The sequence below is a fragment of the Marmota marmota genome, unplaced genomic scaffold (genome assembly GCF_001458135.2).
Source record: "Marmota marmota marmota unplaced genomic scaffold, marMar, whole genome shotgun sequence".
In the NCBI taxonomy this organism is placed as follows: domain Eukaryota; kingdom Metazoa; phylum Chordata; class Mammalia; order Rodentia; family Sciuridae; genus Marmota; species Marmota marmota.
The window spans coordinates 29,240,745-29,258,770 of NW_026000082.1; the positions used below are offsets into that span (position 1 = coordinate 29,240,745).

At 50.3% G+C, this 18,026-nt stretch overlaps 1 protein-coding gene across 1 annotated transcript in view; it reads right to left on the reverse strand.

The window, feature by feature from the left end:
• Nucleotides 1-395: 395 nt before the first annotated feature.
• The window catches only part of CUNH1orf94 (chromosome unknown C1orf94 homolog), a 35,512-nt gene continuing 17,881 nt past the window's right edge, over nt 396-18,026 (reverse strand). Inside the window, exons 3-7 of the mRNA XM_048782725.1 lie at nt 14,747-14,995; nt 13,519-13,694; nt 9,217-9,294; nt 5,586-5,794; nt 396-807 (exon numbers count right to left, since the gene is read on the reverse strand). Coding sequence (XP_048638682.1) covers nt 732-807; nt 5,586-5,794; nt 9,217-9,294; nt 13,519-13,694; nt 14,747-14,995 — 788 coding nt within the window. The 3' untranslated portion in view covers nt 396-731. The remainder of the gene's footprint in view (nt 808-5,585; nt 5,795-9,216; nt 9,295-13,518; nt 13,695-14,746; nt 14,996-18,026) is intronic.

Genomic DNA, 18,026 nt, shown 5'->3' on the forward strand with positions numbered 1-18,026 from the left:
ACCTGGAGGTTGGCACTGAAGTCCAATCACTGGATACAGATGGCATTTAGGATTTATTTCGACATTATTTTCCAGGACACATTTTCCCATCTTGTGTCCAAGAGAGACCATGAAGAAAGGGAGAGGCATTAGTTCTAAGGGAACTTGGAAGAGAAATTGGACATATTCCTTTTATGATGTCTATTCTTAAGATGCATAAACTGGGTTGTTGGGAAATGAGTGGGTCCCAGAGGAAAAGAGAGAAGCCCTCAAACTTGCCATCCCTGAGAGAGCAGCACTGGGAAGACTCCAGCCCCTGGTCTCTTTTCAGATCCTGAAGAAATGTTGAGTCTTATGGGGAAAATGAGGGGTGAAGATTATGCAAATTGTAACAAAAATAAAGAGACACATGCCAATTCATGCAGCTCATAGTTTTATCATAAAATACAAACTTTCTAAAATTAAGTATCTTACTTCTATTTTTTACCAACAACAACAAAAACAAACAAAAAAAATCACTCATGTTACCTAAATACGGGTGCATGTGTGGTTGAACAGGTATGAACAAGAGGGTGTGTGCTATGTGTGAGTGCCGGTCAGCAGATGCATCTGGTCTTGCTGTTTTCTGCCTGTGACCTGGTCGGAACCTTGGCTTTCAAAACTTCATACCAAGCAGTTGCAGAATCCAGAATTCCAGCGCCCTTAGCCCTGATCCAAGGGCTAAGCATGGAAGAAGGAAAAGAGAAGGAAGTCTAAAAATTTATGCCATTCCCACTGGAGGAAAAATAGGGGCTGTTCATCAGGGGCCCACCAGACGTCGAGCCAAACCTGAAAGAGAGGAAGGATGGATTCCATGATGAGATTCCTGATGTTATTGGAGAGATTAGAAAAAAGAACAGAACATATTAATTTTTTGGCTGTCAAAGACTGTGAAGACCGTGACAGACTTGCAGGCTGAAAGCTTTAGCATAATAATAATAAAAAAAAAAGTGTTGACTCTGGGGAAATAAAATATTAAAATGACATAATTAGAGGACAATAAAGAGCTTCTCCTGCCACTAACTTGGACCAGGAAGACCCTGGGAGCCTCTGAGGATTACTTCTATGGAGCCTACACTCGTCCCATGCCAGGACCACAGAGCTGGGAATCCCTCTCTGAGCACCTTACCTGTATGTCTGTGACCACTCCACTGCCTTACGGGGCTAGCTGTGCTTTCAGGAAAATCAGAAAAGACAGGGCAGGTTCCTAGCATTAGATCTCAGAGTCCAGACAATCCCAGCACAACATCCCTGCTCACTTCGCTGAGTTAGGCTGCTCCATTTCAAGACCAGTCTGAGAAGCAAGCCTTGCCAGGTGCCTGGGTATTTACTAAACGCTCAAGGAAGAACACAGAAGCTGTGAGCCTCACCTGGTAAGAGCAGCGACGCACACGCCTCTGCTTTCTCTCCAGACACACTCCTATTCGTACTTCAAAATAGGGCTCTAAAGCCCCCTCCTCTGGGAAGCTTGCTGGCCTCTCCAGATGGGAATGATGTACTCATCTTCTGGGATCTCATTGCAATTTCTTTACCCATCTGCTAGGATACTTTGAATGATGGGAATAATGGGAACAGAGCTCACTGCAAATTGCAGCAGAGCAAATGGCTAGATTTAATCTAATCCAGGGATTCTCAACCACTTTCCAGTTGGGCAGATGCATATTTCAGATGAGATTCACGTTCAAGGCACCCCTCCCATGAATTGATGTAACAATCAAAGGGGAGGTGGGGAGGGGAGGGAAGAAGCGATGGAGACAGACCACTGCATTAATTTATAATGCCTCTGCGGGTAAGGGCATCTGTTGCTCACTGTGAGCATCCATGGGCCAGTCCGGCTTTGTTTCATACCCTTCTCACTCAAACAAGTTCCACGAAGAGGAATCTGGGCTGTTCACCTTGTATCCAGCACCCGGCACAAGGTAGGTGCCTAATGCATAATTAATACCAGTGGTAAATCATACCTCTTTTCCTCTCTTTCAAAAATCATACTGGAGCATAATTAATTAAAAATGATGTTATTTTAAGAATACCTTGGATTCCACTCTGATTGATACAATGAAGGTTGTAACCCATGACGATGATCCGTAACCACGGTTCCTGACACATGTGGTCTCTGATTGCCACACCCCATGCATCTCACTTCTCCAGGTTCAGAACTTACAATCAGACAAACTGCCAAGGGCTTGGGCTGGACAGGATGGGTGCATGCTAGAGGGTCAGGAGGAGGAGCAATGGTGTGGACTAGAACTATCAAGGAATGCTTCCTGGAGGAGGAGGAGGAGGAGGAGCAACAGCTGGCCTGGCTTCTCCAGTGTGGTTGATCCTGTGCCCTGGTTTGCCTGGGACAGCCTCTGCAATGTTGTTCACAGTGTAATAATTACTAATGCCCCTTTAACTCTCAAGTTCATTACTGCTTGGAAAACCAATTATGCGGCCATCCTGCCTTGATAAAAGTATGCAAACTCCCCCTCCTTCCCTGACAACAGGGAGGCCCCTTGCTCCTTCCTCTCCCACTTCCTACGCTTTAGTCTCTTGCTTCCTGCCTTCCCTGTCCCCCAGACCCAGCTCTCCAGTTAGGCCCTCACATCCTCTCTGCCTGGTGCAGCCTCACCTGGCTCTCCATTCACTCGGCACTGCTTGCTCAGAAGCCCCCAACGCCTCCTCGTGCTCTGCACTCAAGGAGCCTGGGTTCCCTGGGATAGTGCCCCGTTTGGCTTTCCACCACCGAGATCCCACACTCTCCTCCAGGAAATGCTTCCTGCTTTCCGGGACTCTTCCTGAGCCTCCTACTCTTTCTCCCACCTCACTAGAGGATCCTTCTTAAATCCTCTGCTGGTTCTTCCAAGCTCCAGCCTTTCCTCCACCTGCTGGGGGCTCAGTCCTTGGGCCTGAAGAGCTTCTCTACACACATACATTCCCTGGCCATCTCATCCCACCCCCTTTCATTCCATTCCATCCCATTCTTGAAATATCATCAATATGCTAATGACTCCCACATTTATTCCCAGCCCCAATCTGTCCGCTGAGCTCTAGACTCCTATATCCACCTGTTCATCAATTATCTAACAAGCATCTCCAAGTTCACATGTCCAAGACCAAGCTCTGCAGTACTGGGATTGGACTAGAGTCTCACTCATGCCAGGCAAGTGCCCTACCAATGAGCTCCATTCCTAGTACCCCACCACCTACCACCTCACGCTTTTCTTTCTCTCTCTCTTTTTAAAAATTTCGAGACAGGATCTTGCTAAGCTGACCCAGGCTGGCCTCAGACTTGAGATCCTCCTGCCTCAGCCTCCCCAGTAGCTGGGATCACCGGTGTGTGTCACAGCACCCCGTTAAAGACCAAACAGATCCTTGCTTTAGTCATGTTCGCCTCAGCATCTTGCGGTGGCCACTCATCCATGCACACAAGTCCAGAACCTGGAGATCATGCCGGGTTCTTCCCTTTCCATAGTCCACATCCTACCATCGAATCCCATCAACTTTGCCAAGAAGATGAACATCCCAGATCTTTTCAATTGTCCTCTTTCCTGTGGTCACCGCACAGCAGAAAAAGGCTCCTAACCTGATCCCCTGCACCACTTCTCACCCTCAGAGTCCGTACGTTGGCTAATGTGTTCTGTTGTATACAGAAATTTAGGACATGTCCTCACCCATTTAAAAGTCTTCCTGGCTTCCCACTGTTCTTGGAACGGCCCATGCCCACCACATCCTGTCTGTCTGGCCCTGCCCTGGCCTGCAGATTCCATTTCTCACCCCCCGCTTCCAGCTCTCACTGGGACCCAGCCACACGTTCCATCTGGGAGCCTTTACACTCTATTCTTTCTGCTCCCCATATATATGCATGGCTCCTTCTCTCATTTAGATCTCAGCTCAAGAGACCTCCCTTGATTCTCCGTCCCCTCCTCCCCGGCACCTGACTTCACAGGTGTGTTTATCTCCTTGTTGTCTCTCTCCTCCCCTAGAATGTGAGCTCCTTGAGAGAAGAACACATTGCGTCTTGTTCACTGCGGTGCCAATTCACTCGGATGTGCACACATCTTCCATGGATCCTCAGGCCAAGCAGCCAAAAGCCTTTAATAATCCAACCCCAATCTCCCTTTTCTAATCCTGTTTTCCACCTTTTTCAGGAACAAATCTAATACTTCCACCACTAGCAGCCTTTATCCTCAGGCCTTGGGCTTGCCCTGTTCCTTCCTGCCTGGGGGGGGTCTCTCTCTTCCAGCCTGGAATGCACCCGAACCTCCCATCCTGGAGGGCTCCTGCCTCTGGCCTCAGGCCACCTTGATGGTCTTCCCAAGTTGCCTGGGCACTGACATCCTTGGGCTCAGGTCTCATCTGTTCTCAACTCTCTTTCCTATTCCTGTCTTTCCTATTCGTGTGCAGGTCCCCTGCAGGCTAAATTCAAATTAACTCCAGGAATTAGCACAGCGCATGGGAGGTGTGTTGGGTGCAACCCACCAGGAGGTGCTCTACAAAAAGAAGGAAGGGAAGTGGGGAGGGAGGGAGGGAGGAAGAGAGAAAGAAAGAGATAAAAGGGGCTGTGGATATCACGTTCAAACCACACTATCGACCACCTTCTTGAACATTTCCCATGCACCCTAGGAAATTAAATGATCTGAGAATTCCAACAGTTAAGAAATCTGTTTATCTTTGTTTCTCACAGCTTTCCCCAAACAGATCTGACTGCAGAAACCTCTTGCTAACATTTATCCCTTTTAACCAGACATTCAGGGGACATGCAGATTGAAAGAAGGGGGGTTGGGGAATGTGGGAGGGACACTACAGGGAAGGGTCTGTGAGGATGGGAATCAATGTCAGGTCACAGAGTCGGATTCTAATCCTATTAAGTGAATTTCTCAAACTGGGGCACAGATGCCCCATCGTGTGCCTGGGAGACCCCGGGGATGACACGGCGCGGCCTGTCTCTTGGAACGTCGATATCAGTTGAAGATTTGGTGGGTGCGACGAGTGGCTAGCCATTATTATATTAAAACAAACACAAATGTGTTACTCAACTGCATGTTAAATTTGAATGGAATTGTCAGCTCAAACATGGAGTTAGTGTTGGCTGTTTTCTGCTAAGCCCTCAGATTATCCCAGGAAATGAGAGTCTCTGTGCTGTTGGGGGCTGTGGTGGAAAAGCGTGAGCAGCTCTGATAAGCAGGTGAAGGCCCTTCAGCAGGGCCGCCCGGAAGTCAATGGGATGTTGGGGGGGGGTGGATTAGGCTGGTGGGGGCTTTAGGGTGAAGCCTGTGGAGGGACAGCCAGAGAATCACCTGGGCATGTCCTGTTTTAAAACTCAGCAAGTGGGTAGGGAATGTGGTCAAGCTCTCCACCTGCCGTCTGTGGGGCAGGGTGCCCATTGGCTTCTACCTGGACAATTGCCACTGGACTGTAGGGCCACGCTCCCAAACAGAGGGGCCTCCCAGGATCTAGACTCTGCTCACCTCCCCACACCAGGTCCTCGCATACCAAGAAAGGCTCTGTGGAGCCCACCCCACTCGCCCCCATCCCAGCAGCTCCCTGGATACAAGTCCGACCCCCAGTGTGGGCTGAGGACTCACCCATATCCTTGGGGGAAGAGGTACTGCGGCCCATCTCCTGCCATGGGGGAAGGGTCTCGAGGGTTGGTGGACAGCTTTTGAGGCGTCCTCTGCGGGTATGGATAGTTGGGCTGGACGAAGGGGATGTAGCTTAACAGGGGGGTGTAGGACGAGCGGAAGATCTGCTGTCCCATCTGCTGTCCCATCTGTGGGGGGTTGTATGGTGTCACCTGCAGGTCAGAGAGGAGAGAGGGGCAGGGTCACCATTTCTCAGCCCTAACCCAAACTCCAGCGGACACCACTCCATGCCCCAGTTAAGTCACTGCAGGGTCCACAAAAGACAGTATGGTGGGGTGGGACAAGCCCCGAGCTCGACTTCTGCAGTCAGCTTGGCAAGTTACCTATCGTATCTAAGTCTTGGGTCCCGCATCTGTCAGATGGGCAGACACTCTCTACCTTGTGTGGAAATGGAGTCAGTTGATATAAGTAGAGACGGGCACAAAATAAATAGCCATTAAATTGTATTTCCATTCTTTTCCCTGCCTTCCTACCTCAATAACCATTCCCAAAGGTTCTTGTTCATTATTTAAGTTTTTATTCAAATCTTGGAATGTACACAATGCTGGCTTCTATCTTAGGATCTCAATAGACACCAAGTCCAAGACAGCCCACCCACTGGACACACTGGTGATGGCAGGCATGTTCCCTATCTGTGCTGCCCACTGTGGCAATCACCAGCCACATACGGTTACTGAGCACTTGAAATCTGCCTGGTGTGAACAAGGAGGTGAATTTTGAATTTTTTTATTTTAATTCATTTAAGTAAGATTTTTTATTTAAATGTATTTAAGCTTAAATAGCTACACAAAGCTAGTGGCTACCATATTGGTCTGTGTGAGTAGAGGAGATAAGGCAAAAAAATGGGCAATGGGTTCAGGTCAAATCCAAGGGAAAGGCAGGAACCCAGTGGGGTTTCTGAGACTACGTGGAACAAGCTCCCACCATCAACCAGGGCTCCAGCTTTCCTGCTCCCAATAAGGGATCATCCGTCTTACTTGCTGATATTGCTATGACTCCAAGACAGTGCCTGCCACTGTCCCATTTGGGGTGGGTTAGACAGTGGCTTCTCAGTAAATACATGCTAAATGAGCCAGGTGCAATGGCTCACGCCTGTAATCCCAGCTCCTCAGGAGACTGAGGCAGGAGAATCTCAAGTTGGAGGCCAGCTCGGGCAACTTAGTAAGACCCCGACTCAAAATAAAAAATAAAAAGAGCTGGGATATAGCTCAGCAGCCGAGACCCTGGGCTCAGTCGATGTATCCTCCCCACAACAAAAATGTTAAATGAATGCAACAAACAGGGGACTGGGGAGGTGAAAAGGGGGACCACTAAGCATCTGCTCACCTGAAGTGGTGGGAACCCACCACATCCTGAGCCCTCTGTTCTCTACTCACAGCTTCAAATGGAAGAAAACCTTCTCTCATCTGAAGCTGTGTGATTATCTTGACCCCCTGTGTGCTAAGGGGACTTTCAGCCAAGACTGGGGAAGCTTCTTGATTTCCACTTCAACAGGAAGGCTTGAGTCCCAGTGCCCCGGGACAGCCCTCTCTTGCCCTGCATGCCTTTGTCTGATAAACACCCACTAGGCTAACGCTCACGGAGTTCCTAGGATGTGTGGGCCCTGCATACAGCCCTGGGAGGCAGCCATGATCATTCCCATTTTGGAGATGAGGAAACTGATGAGGTTCAGAGAAGTGAAGTGACTTGCTCAGTGAACATCTCCAGTTCTGAGCTGGGGTCAGAACCCCAGCAGGGAGAGCCCAGAGCCTGTGCCCTCCTCCAACATTGTTCTCTATGTTCTCTCCAGAGGCAGAGCTCCTGCCCTGGTCCTTGCCATCATCCTCAGAGAAGAGATTCAGGGTCTGGTACAGACACAGGCACCAGAACCCCAAAGGACCAGCATGCCAGGAGCTTCCAGAAAGGGCACAGGAGAGCACCTCCCAGGCAGACCCTGTGGGGCACACGGAAGGAGATACCTCTGGTCTTCATGGCAGGGGAAGGCCCTGAGCCTGGAAGAGATGAAGGGATGAAGCTGGTCCCAGGGCACACGCATGCTGTGTGCAGAAATGTACCCAGGATTCCACAGAACCAATCAAAGCCATCAAACAGGGCTTTGTATGTTTCTCTGGAACCATCTCTAAATATACCCCTCACTGACAAAAGTAACAGATCAGTGTGCCCTGAATGCCACATTTGTATAAAAATGTTTATATAAATAGATGCCACTGGAAAGACACATAAGCAAGGATTGCCTCTAGGTGTTTAAATTCTTTTTTACCATGTTTTATATTACTTTTCTCAAATATACACAGGCATATACACACAATTGTCGACAAGGACTGGAACCAGGTGGGAGATGTCACTGTTGCTAGGGTGGAGGTGATGGACCAGGAATTCCCGAAGGGGGTCTCTCTCATCCCCGCTTCATCTCAGGATGCAAAGAGCTCCTACTGCTGACCAAGCAGTCCTGACCCAAGGAATAAAGTGCCCTACACCCATGAATACTTCTCTACCTTCCGGAACATTCTAGCATATTCCAGGTCAGAGGTGCAGTTTGCAGAGAAAGTAGAGGGATCTGTGAAGAGGAAGGAGAGGCAGAAGAATCTGGAGTTGGGTGTGGGGTGCCCATCTGAGTGTGAGGTGCCAGGCCCTGTGGCAGGCTGGACTCTGGTGCCCTCTACACCCTCATCCTCAGCACCTTTCCTCACACTCCCATTCCTGCCCCAAGACCATCTGTGTGTGCACCTGCATGCACGTTCACTCAGGCAGCCTGGGGGCGTATGTACGCCTGTATCTGTAAGTATACATGCTCTGCGTGTGTGTTTGCATTGCTGTCTCTGTCTCTGTGTATCTGTATACAAGAGGCGCTAAGGCAGGTGACTGGGCGCCTGGGACTGCAGAGGTCAAGCCCTAATTCTGCCACTCTGTGATTGTCCGACAGGTATTCATCCCAACCTACCTGTGGACGTAACCTTGCCAGCTTTAGCCAATAAGACTGCAGGACACCCAGTGAAATTTGAATTTCAGGTAAACAATGAATAAGTTTTTAGCATAAGTATAGGACATGCCTAAAACGTTTTCACTGCTTATCTGAAATTCGAATTTCACTGGGTGTCCTGTATCTTAACGGTCAAGCCTACACGGCGGGGATGGGACTCCCTGCACCACTGATGCAGGGCAGACTGTGATTGGCTTTGGTCAGTGGAAGGTGGGTGGCAGTCACCACGCACCAGCTCTGCACCTCCTGTGCTCCTGCCACCTAACACAGGACGAGCAACAACTCCTGCAGCTTCAGCCCAGACCCAAAGGACGAATGCAAGGAACAGGAAGGAACCTGATCCACAGCCCAGTTCAGCCAACCTGTCAACTTGGAATGAGAAATCAACATTCAGAACTGATGTCTGTAACTCCAGTGACTCTGGAGGCTGAGGCAGGAAGGTCGCAAGTTCAAGACCAGCTTGAGCACCTTAGCATGGCCCTAAGCAACTTAGTGAGAAGCTGTCTCAAAATTTAAAAAAAAAAAAAAAAAAAAGAGGGCTGGGATGTAGCTTAGTGGTTAAGTGCCCCTGGGCTCATCCATACTCATACTCACCTGTCGGGAGTAACACCCCAGCTGGGGGTGCACAGGCTGCTGATAGGGTGTCCTGGCTGAGCGCTGGGGGTGCAGGCCCTGGGGAGACAGGAAGAGAGGGGCTTGGTGTTTCTGGGCAAGGGCTGCAGCCATGCCTGGCCCCCACACCTGCAGACAGAAGTGAGCTCGTCCCATCACACTCCACCTGTCGCTGCCTGAGGCCACCTAGGTTTAGGCCAAGATGAGCCCAACTCATGCTGCCGGGAAGCCCCACTTAGGCAGTCTTCATAATGTTTAAACTGCCTCCTAAATCCCAGATCTGCCCTGCAGTGGCTCTGTGACTGGGAGCAAGCTGCTTGGCCTCTCTGAGCCTTTTTCCTTGTCTACAGAATTATGTGTGTTCAGGCCTGCAAAGCCCATGAAGAAAGCCACATTCTCTGTTGCTGTCTGCACACCTTTGCTAAGTGCTTTCCCCAGGCCCCATTCCTGCCCTAACACATGAGATATCCAGGTACATCCATGTAAGTGTGAGTGTGTGTGTGTGTGTGGGGGGGGTTAGTGTGGGGATAAATGAATTAATGCATTTAAAGAGCCGAGAACAGTGCCCAGCACAGAGTAAGGACTTGGTAAATGTTAGGTCTGTCTATCATCTCCCACTGACCCCTCCCTTGAAAAGGCTTTCTGGCAGCTTATGAAAATTTTATTCACAATTCTGTCAGGGTGTGGGTTCTTTGGGGTGTACATTTGTTCCCACCCAGACACAAGATACACACACACACACATTGCATGCAGCCCATGAGCCCTCCAGTCTCAGGTTCTGTCTGCCCACCTTACCTGCCCCCTCCCCCACACAAGGCTCAAAGCCCAAAGCACCTCCCAGCCAGGACCTCCCCCCCCCAGCCTCTGCACTCTGAGGTGCTGCCTCCATTCTGGGCTCAGTTTGTGCCAGTTACCAAAGGGGTGGGGCAGAACTCTGCCCTTGACTCTCCCAAGCTCCTCATGAAAAGCTGCGGGACCCCTGACCTGGAGTGGTGGGGGGAGTCCCTCAGCTCCCGCTGCCCCACCTTCTAGGTCCCCAAGAGAACACGTGCTCTCAGAGCCTCACCCCACTCTCTGTTCCCCCACAACAAGACATTCCTGCGGTGATCTCTTCCACATCCACCAGCCAGCCCTTCACCACAAACCAGCTCCCACCCTCTCCCCTGTACTCCAAGCCCTGAAGCTAGCAGCCTTACCTTTATGACCCACTGGGGTCCCCGTGACACCCACCTTGTCCTGAGCCTGGACAAAGAAGTCACACAGAGTGAGTGGCCTCGCCCATTCTCAGCTCTCAGTCTGCTGCTGCAAGGCCACTGAGCAGGTGGCTGAGTGTCCCTCCCCTGTCTCACCCCTCCCCCATGGACCCCTTTAGCACTTAACCCTGCCTTCCACCTTGCCCAGCAGAGGACAGGTGGCCACCTCCACCCCACCCACCTCGGCCCCAGGACCTGCGGAGGAGAGCAGCTGCCCACCCGATCCTTGACTTCAGGACACAAGGGCCACAGTCAACAGGATAAGCAACACCATCTGACTTCAAGGACACTTGCGGTTGTTAGAATAGCACGTCTACAATTGCAATTTTGTAAACTCGGGCTAGGGTAAACTCTTGTTTGCTTGAGGCTGTGTCCTTCAGCTACCCAGCCTCCCTCTTCATTATCCGGAGCAGAGTTCTTTTATGCTAAGAATCCGGGGGAGCCGCTGGGCCTCCTCTATGCACGAGACTTCCTCCTCCTCACCTCTGGTCCCTCTACCAAGGAGCTCTGAGTAAATTGGATTTATTCCTAATGCCGCGTGGGGAAAAAGCCGGAAGAGAGTAGACCCCATTTGTCATCTTCTGCCACTTCAAGGATTGTGGAGACCCCCGACCCCATTTTCTTGGAAGATCAGGGCTAAGTAATGACAACATCAAAATCCACTCCATCTCACACTTCAGCTTTTACGGCCTGTTCCCATCCCTGGGCTCAATCCTTACCCCAGATCAATCTGTGCTGCTTCTGCTGCTGTTGCTATGATTACAATGAAACCCATCTCACAAAGGAAGAACCTGGGACTCAGAGCAGCTAATTAACCTGCCCACGGCCACACAGTTTGGAAGCAGCAGGATCGTTCTATCCAAATCTACCAATTTTGAAATCTGCCTTCCATCATCTCAGACCCCTTGATCAGCTGTTTTGAAGCTACACAGCATTATGAGATCTTGAGAAGCTTCCAGAAGGTAAATTATGCTGTCTGTTGTTACTTCCTGGGAGGGTCAACTCTTTGCATGGCCCCCTTCAGCTGTGCCCACTCAGTGTGTGAACTGCCTCACGGAACCCAGCGGGTCCTCCGAGCCAGAGGACCCCTTCCACTGCTCCTGCCCAGAGGCTGGGGAACCTTGTCAGAGTAAACCCTGCAATGCAAACCTCTGCCTCTCTGAAGACAGGGGAACGTCATGCTCTGACAATATGTCCATTTCTCGCCCACTCCAAAAAAGTCAAGGCGGAAGAAATCAACACCGCAAAGTGATGCCACCCAGACTTAGCACAGCCAACCATTGCAAATTAGCTTTCCACGGTGCGCTCCCCGGGCGCGTCTGAGAGTGGATGTGTGCGCACCACCTACAACCCTGTGACTGTTCCTCCCTCGGAGGTGGAGGGGCGTCTGCTGGTCTGTGATGTACTTCTTGGTCATCTTTGAATCCTCTCACCTAGCCCAACACTCTGCTTATAAAAGCGTGGAGCAAAGGTTTTTTTAAAATTCCTTAAGTGCATGAGTAAATAGAAATGGGTAAATCACTAAATAGTGAAATAAATAAACCATGAATAAGCAAGCCTCAAATGCAAGGGTAGAAGAACACTGGTGAAGGAGTCCGTGAATCAAGGAGCGACACGTTTCTCTCAGGACCTGTGTAAAGACAGGGTGGCTGATGGGAGATGGGCAGGCTTTCATCTCCCCTTAGATCACCCTGCACTGCAAGCCCTGGCCTCTCCGTGGCCACTTGTTCTCTTTAGCAAACAGACAAGCTTAAAAACAAAACAGAGGAACAGAGAAACAGAACCCTTTGGGATCCAGGAGCTAAGCCTGATGGGCCAGCTAGGCGGGTCTTACCTAGAGTGGAAGAGACCTGCTTCTGCCCTGCACATCTAAGCCTCAAGGTTGGTGCTCTCTTGCAAAGAAGGAAATGGCTCAGGTGCCAAGGGGGTGGTGAAAGGGGAAGGGACGTGGAGGAAAATAAACTGAATACGAGTGTATTTCCTTTTGCTTTTCCTCTTTTCCCTTTCCAGGCTTTGCTGGACCAGGAGGGTACAGCTGATGGCCAAACTCCTGGACATCCAAACCCCAAGGACCCGCACCTCCCCACACAACTACGAGCCACTCTGGAAAGGAACGAGGAAGGGGAACCGGAGACAGAAATCTTAAATGCCGAGCATCTTTCCTGGGGGGGGGGGGAACACCTGAGCACTACCTAGAGGGACTGTTTCAGTTATTGGATTGGACAAAGTCTTAAACTAGAGTGGACATTTATTTGATTCTTCCCTCCTTCTACTGAGTGGGCTGCAGCTCTTAAGGGATATTAAGTTAAATGGACAAAATAAAGAAACTACATTTTCCCTGCATAAATAAGTTCTGTGAGTGAAATTTCAAACCCTGCTACAAGTGCTTTACCTTTCCTTTCTGTCTGGTCACTAATTCCTTCTTAACGAGGAGCCTAAGACCAAGAATGCATGTCCAGCCACCTTGGCTGGTACAAGCAAAGGCTACTCAGATACAGTTTAAATAAGATGGTCACCATTTGACCTCCAAACCACAACACTGGGGAGTGAACGGGGATGTCCTTAGTAATCATTCTGGGACCAAATGCCTAAGCTGAGATGGTCCCAAGTCATCCAAGATGAAGGCCATCTAATTTTAAAGGAATCGCAGGAGGTAGGTGGGAAATAAGGACTATGCCATCCTCCTGTTCCGGGGGACCAAGCACTTAACCAGCCAAGACTCTTAAAGAGCTCTGGAATAATCAGCATGGTGTGAAGTGTGTGTGTGTGGTATGTGTGTGTGTGTGTGAGTGTGTGTGTGTGTGTGTGTGTGTGTGTAGCAAGTGATCTGGTCACAACAAAAATAGCAACAGACAAGGTAACAAGTTGAGAGTGTCCTGTTGTCATTCCCTGGGAGCCTCTGGGGTAAGAAAATGGCATTCAAAGGGCGCCCAAGGGCTCTTTGTGAAATAGGCTCCCTACAAGCCACACCCGGTCGTGGTGTGGAGCCCAGGTGGGATGACTGCAGGCAGAGTCCAGCCGCCCCACTCACCTGATACTGCGGGAAAGTGGAGTGATTGGTGAACACCGGCGGAGGCGGGCAGTTCAGGTTGAGCCAGAAAGGCTGGTTCACTGTCGTGGAGGTCAAGGCTGTGGCAAAGCGTGGGGTGAAAACGTTCCCTGTGAACTTAAGGTTGTTCTTGTCGGCCACTGTAACTGGAGGGTTAACTGCAAGTCACAGGAGAGGTAAAGGCGTTCAGTGTTTGAGGCAGGGATAGGCCAGGAGGCCTTCAGTCTCTTCCCCTCCCCAGAGATTCTCAGAGGTCAGGGGCTTTAAAGCTCCAAGAGGGTCCTTCAAAGTCCTGGTGAATTTCCAACCACAGGAAAACATCATCAGTTCACACCTTGCCAATCTGAAAGGGATCCCAGCAGGGTCTGGCTTGGAGCTTCTCTTTCCATCATTGGCTAATCGGGGTGGGGGGGGGGCTGGGGGGGCGGTTTAGCAAGGGATACAGCAACCCGCATTGCTATATGTTCCCAACTTAAAAAGCAAATTCTTCCAGGTGCTTTAGAAAAATCTAGCTATGTCATGCAAACAAGTGCTATGTCACTGGAATTCATTTGGATCAAACCCTTCAAACAGCCCCCCACCAGTCCACCAGGACCATACGCTCAGCAGGGACTGTATCTCGGATAGGTATTGTGTCTATCTGGGAATGACTTTTAAAATATTTTAAAACAGGATAATTCGGTGTGAGTGGCTCTAAATTAGTCCAGAAGAATGAGTTTTCTGGATATGAATTGCTTCCTGAGAAACATCTGTGTCCCAGGGGGCTTATGAGATCAGAAATGGGCCCTCGGTTTCCCCTCCATCTGGCATCATTTTTAGAAAGGAGTTTTTGACTGAAACGACTGGAGAGGAGCACGAAGAGAGAGCAGGGACTTGAAATATATCCACGTGAAAGTGATTGAAAGCAGGGATTTTTTTTTCCCTTTGGCTTGGGCATTTTGAGAAGCTAGGGTATAATTCTGGGTTAGGGCTGTATTCAAAATCAACCACTGAAAATGCCCACATGACCCCTGGAAGCCAACTACCTATCTCTATAATTTTATTTCCCACAAGGAACGTATGGAAAAAGCCATTTCCCCGGTTCTACGATTTAAAAATCCTGACATCAAGGAAAGGCAGTGACTGGCCCTGGTTAAGACAGAGCCACGCCTGGGTCTAAGAGGTCTCTGAGGTCCCTCCCTCGGGGTCCTTGCTGGCTAGGTCAGCTTACGTTTCAGCTCCAGCCCATCCATCTCCACTTTGCTGCGAAGCCTCAGCTGTCCGCTCGGGTTCTTGGTGGCACCAAGGAACTCATAAAGCAGGTTCTTCTTGGCCGGCCATGCAGGCTTCTTGGTGGACATGGTGCCCACTGGGTCAATGCAACCCTCCTCACTGCAGCTGTCCTTCCGGCTCTGGGGCCACTGGCTGAGGAAGAGGCTCTCTCGACCCTTGGCCAGCTCCTTGCTGCCAGGATTCCGTTCTGGAGCAGGAGAGAAACGGAGTCAATGCTCCCGGGGTACCAAGTGCTAGATGCAGGGAGCATCTTCTTATGAACCAGGTGACAGGTCTTCCATAGTACTCACCCGAGGCTCCGACTGGCCTGCAGACTCTCCCTCAGCCTAGTGGAACCACAGTCTCTCTCTCAGGCTTTCCCTGACCACTGCCCCTTCTGGCCTTCCTGTCTCATGATCCAGATGTCTGTCCATCCATCCATTCATCCATCCATCCATCCTCATCTTCCCTCCTTCCTTCCTTCCACAGTGCCAGTCAGGGGATATAAGGATGACTTGGGCAGTTTTCGCCATCAGGGGGTGCGCAGCTTAGGGGGGAAGACACGTGTCCCTGCAGGACACAGGGTCTGAGCCCCACGGTTTGCTCCCTCACCATGGACTCCACCTCGGCTGTGTTGCTCACAGGCAGCTCGGCTCTCTTGTCAGTGCCAGGCCCTGCCCTGAGTGCTGGGGACACAGGGATGAGTCAGAGCCAGACTCTGCCCTGCAGGAGCTCACAACAAGGAAGAAGAGAGAGACATGCCCAGAATAGCTCCAGGACAAGGCAGATGGGCACCACGAGGTGACAGAAGTACACAATGGGAGAAGATGGTGGCTGAGATCACTTCTATCTGAGAGGGTCCTTTATATTCCCAGAAGGAAGTGGGGTGCAGCTAGGCTTTGCATGCAGGGGTACCTGAGAGGAGGGTGCGACAGGCCTGGGTGACTATGGACAGAGACTGGGAAGCATCAAAGAGATGCAGGAAGGACACAATCAGAGCCAGACTCAGGACTCGCTCCAAATAGACCAAGCATCCATCCCCCAGTGCAAGGACTGTCTGCACACAGTGGGGGGCCCCCCCACTGCGCTCTCACCCCCATGTCCTTTTAGCCTTGCAACTCTTTCTTCAAATGAAATTAAATGCATGTGTGTGGAACAGTGATGGAAAATGCTCTAAAAAAAAATTGTATCTGGGGCTGGGGTTGTAGCTCAGTGGCAGAGCGCTTGCCTCACGTACGTGAGGCACTGGGTTCGATCCTCAGCACCACATAAAGATAAATAAATAGATGAAACAAAGATTGTGTCCATCTATAACTAAAAAAAATGTTTAAAAAATTGTATCTGTACTGAACATGGGCAGACATTTTTTTTTCTTGTCAATGATTCCTAAACAGCACAGTAGAGCAACAGAATAGCTAACATTTACATCCTATTAGGTATCGTAGATCCTCTAAAGATGGTGTGGAGTAGGTAGGAGGGTGTGCACGAGTTAGATGCCATTTTAAATGAGGAACTTGAGCATCTGTGGATTTGGGCATCTAAAGAGAGCCCTGGAACCAACATTTGGAGGGACAACTGTATGTACATACATATATATATATATATATATATATATATATATATATATATATATATATATTTTAAAGCACTGCTCTGGTTGAAGCAGAGAAGAGGGTCTTTTCCTGCCAGCCCCTTCATTCCTTCCACCATCTGATGGTATCTGAAGCTCCCCAGAGATTGGCATGGAAACTTCCACCTGCTGACTAGATGGCAATGCTCTGTGCTGGACACACTGCAGGCACCTTCGGACTCTGGTCACAGAGGGATCAGAAGAAGTGGACCTGATCCCACCAGTTCTAGGACCTCCAACCCAGTGGCCTTGAGGGCTGAGCATGTGCCCAACTGGGTCTGCCTTCCCAGAACTGTCCCAGCAGAGGAGAGCTGCTCCAGCCTGGGCCAGTTTGGAAGCCAGCGGTGTTTTTAGTAAAATGCATGCCCAGAGTCTCTTCTAAGAGTTTCTCTTCTTGCTGTTCTGCCTCCAGCTAGTTTGCTGAAATAACACACCCACTAATAATAGCCCTTTCCTCAGAGAAAACACACACCTGCAGCCCCACACACACCTACGAGGGCCCCTCCTCCGAGACCTGGGTACACACAGTGCTCACGTTCCTGCCTGTTTCTCCTCTGCCTCTCCTGCATGTACACGACTATACACAGGACAGACACATATGTCGACATGTACACCCAGACACAAACAGATTCACCCCCTCTGCATTTTTCTCTAACAAACACACCTACACTGGTAAAGCTCTCTTTGGCACCATTTTGCCCATATATTTGTACACGCAGACACAAATGGTCAGGAGGGTGGGTGGGCAGGACCACTTCCAATCCCACAGCCGCATCTGGTAAGAATGCATCCATGGGTGATTCCAGAAGGAGGGGGAGGAAGGCCCTTCCCCCGGCCAAGAGCTCAACCCTTCCCCCCCCCCACAACCCCCAAAGCCCATCATCTCAAAGCTCTCTGGCTCTCCCAGGCCTTCCTAACACTGAATCCAGCTGGTGATCCCTGGCTCCATTGTTCTGGACTCCAGACAGTGCTCAGAATACAGAATGTTCTCAGGGGTGATTGTGTTCTTATTCTCTCAGGGAGATGAATGTGGGCCCTCGTGATACGGGCATCTCTGTTATCCACCCATGCTGACAGACTGGGGGTGATTCTTCTTTGGTTGGCATGAATATGATATATTCCCCTAGTAACTGCTCAATGTGGGCAAATGCCTCTGCCATCAGTCTGACTTCTTGGAACCAACTAGTCTGAATGGCTAGATCAGGACAAAAGACAGAATCTAAGGGGAGAGGGAAATGTGAGAGGTATCTGGGTAGCAGATCCCAGGACCAACAGGCTGAGCCATGAAAACTTATGCATCCACTTTCTGCCCCAGAGAGAGTGAGAACTAGACCTAAGGGCCAGAACAGGTGCCTCCATCCCAAGCTAAGTGACCCCAGCTGCCAATCAAATTCCTCTCCAACCATCTCCATGAGGCAGCCTCAGCCCCACCGTGGACCCAGCTAGGGTAAATACTTTCTTCCTGGTGGAGTCAAAACATGGAGCCAGTTACTACATACATGGTACCGATCCCTCTTCCCAAAGTGGTCTGGATCAGGGGCTCTGCATTTGCTCACACAAGCTGTGCCCTGCCCATGGGCATCCAGCAGAGCAGGCCTGCAGGGACTGA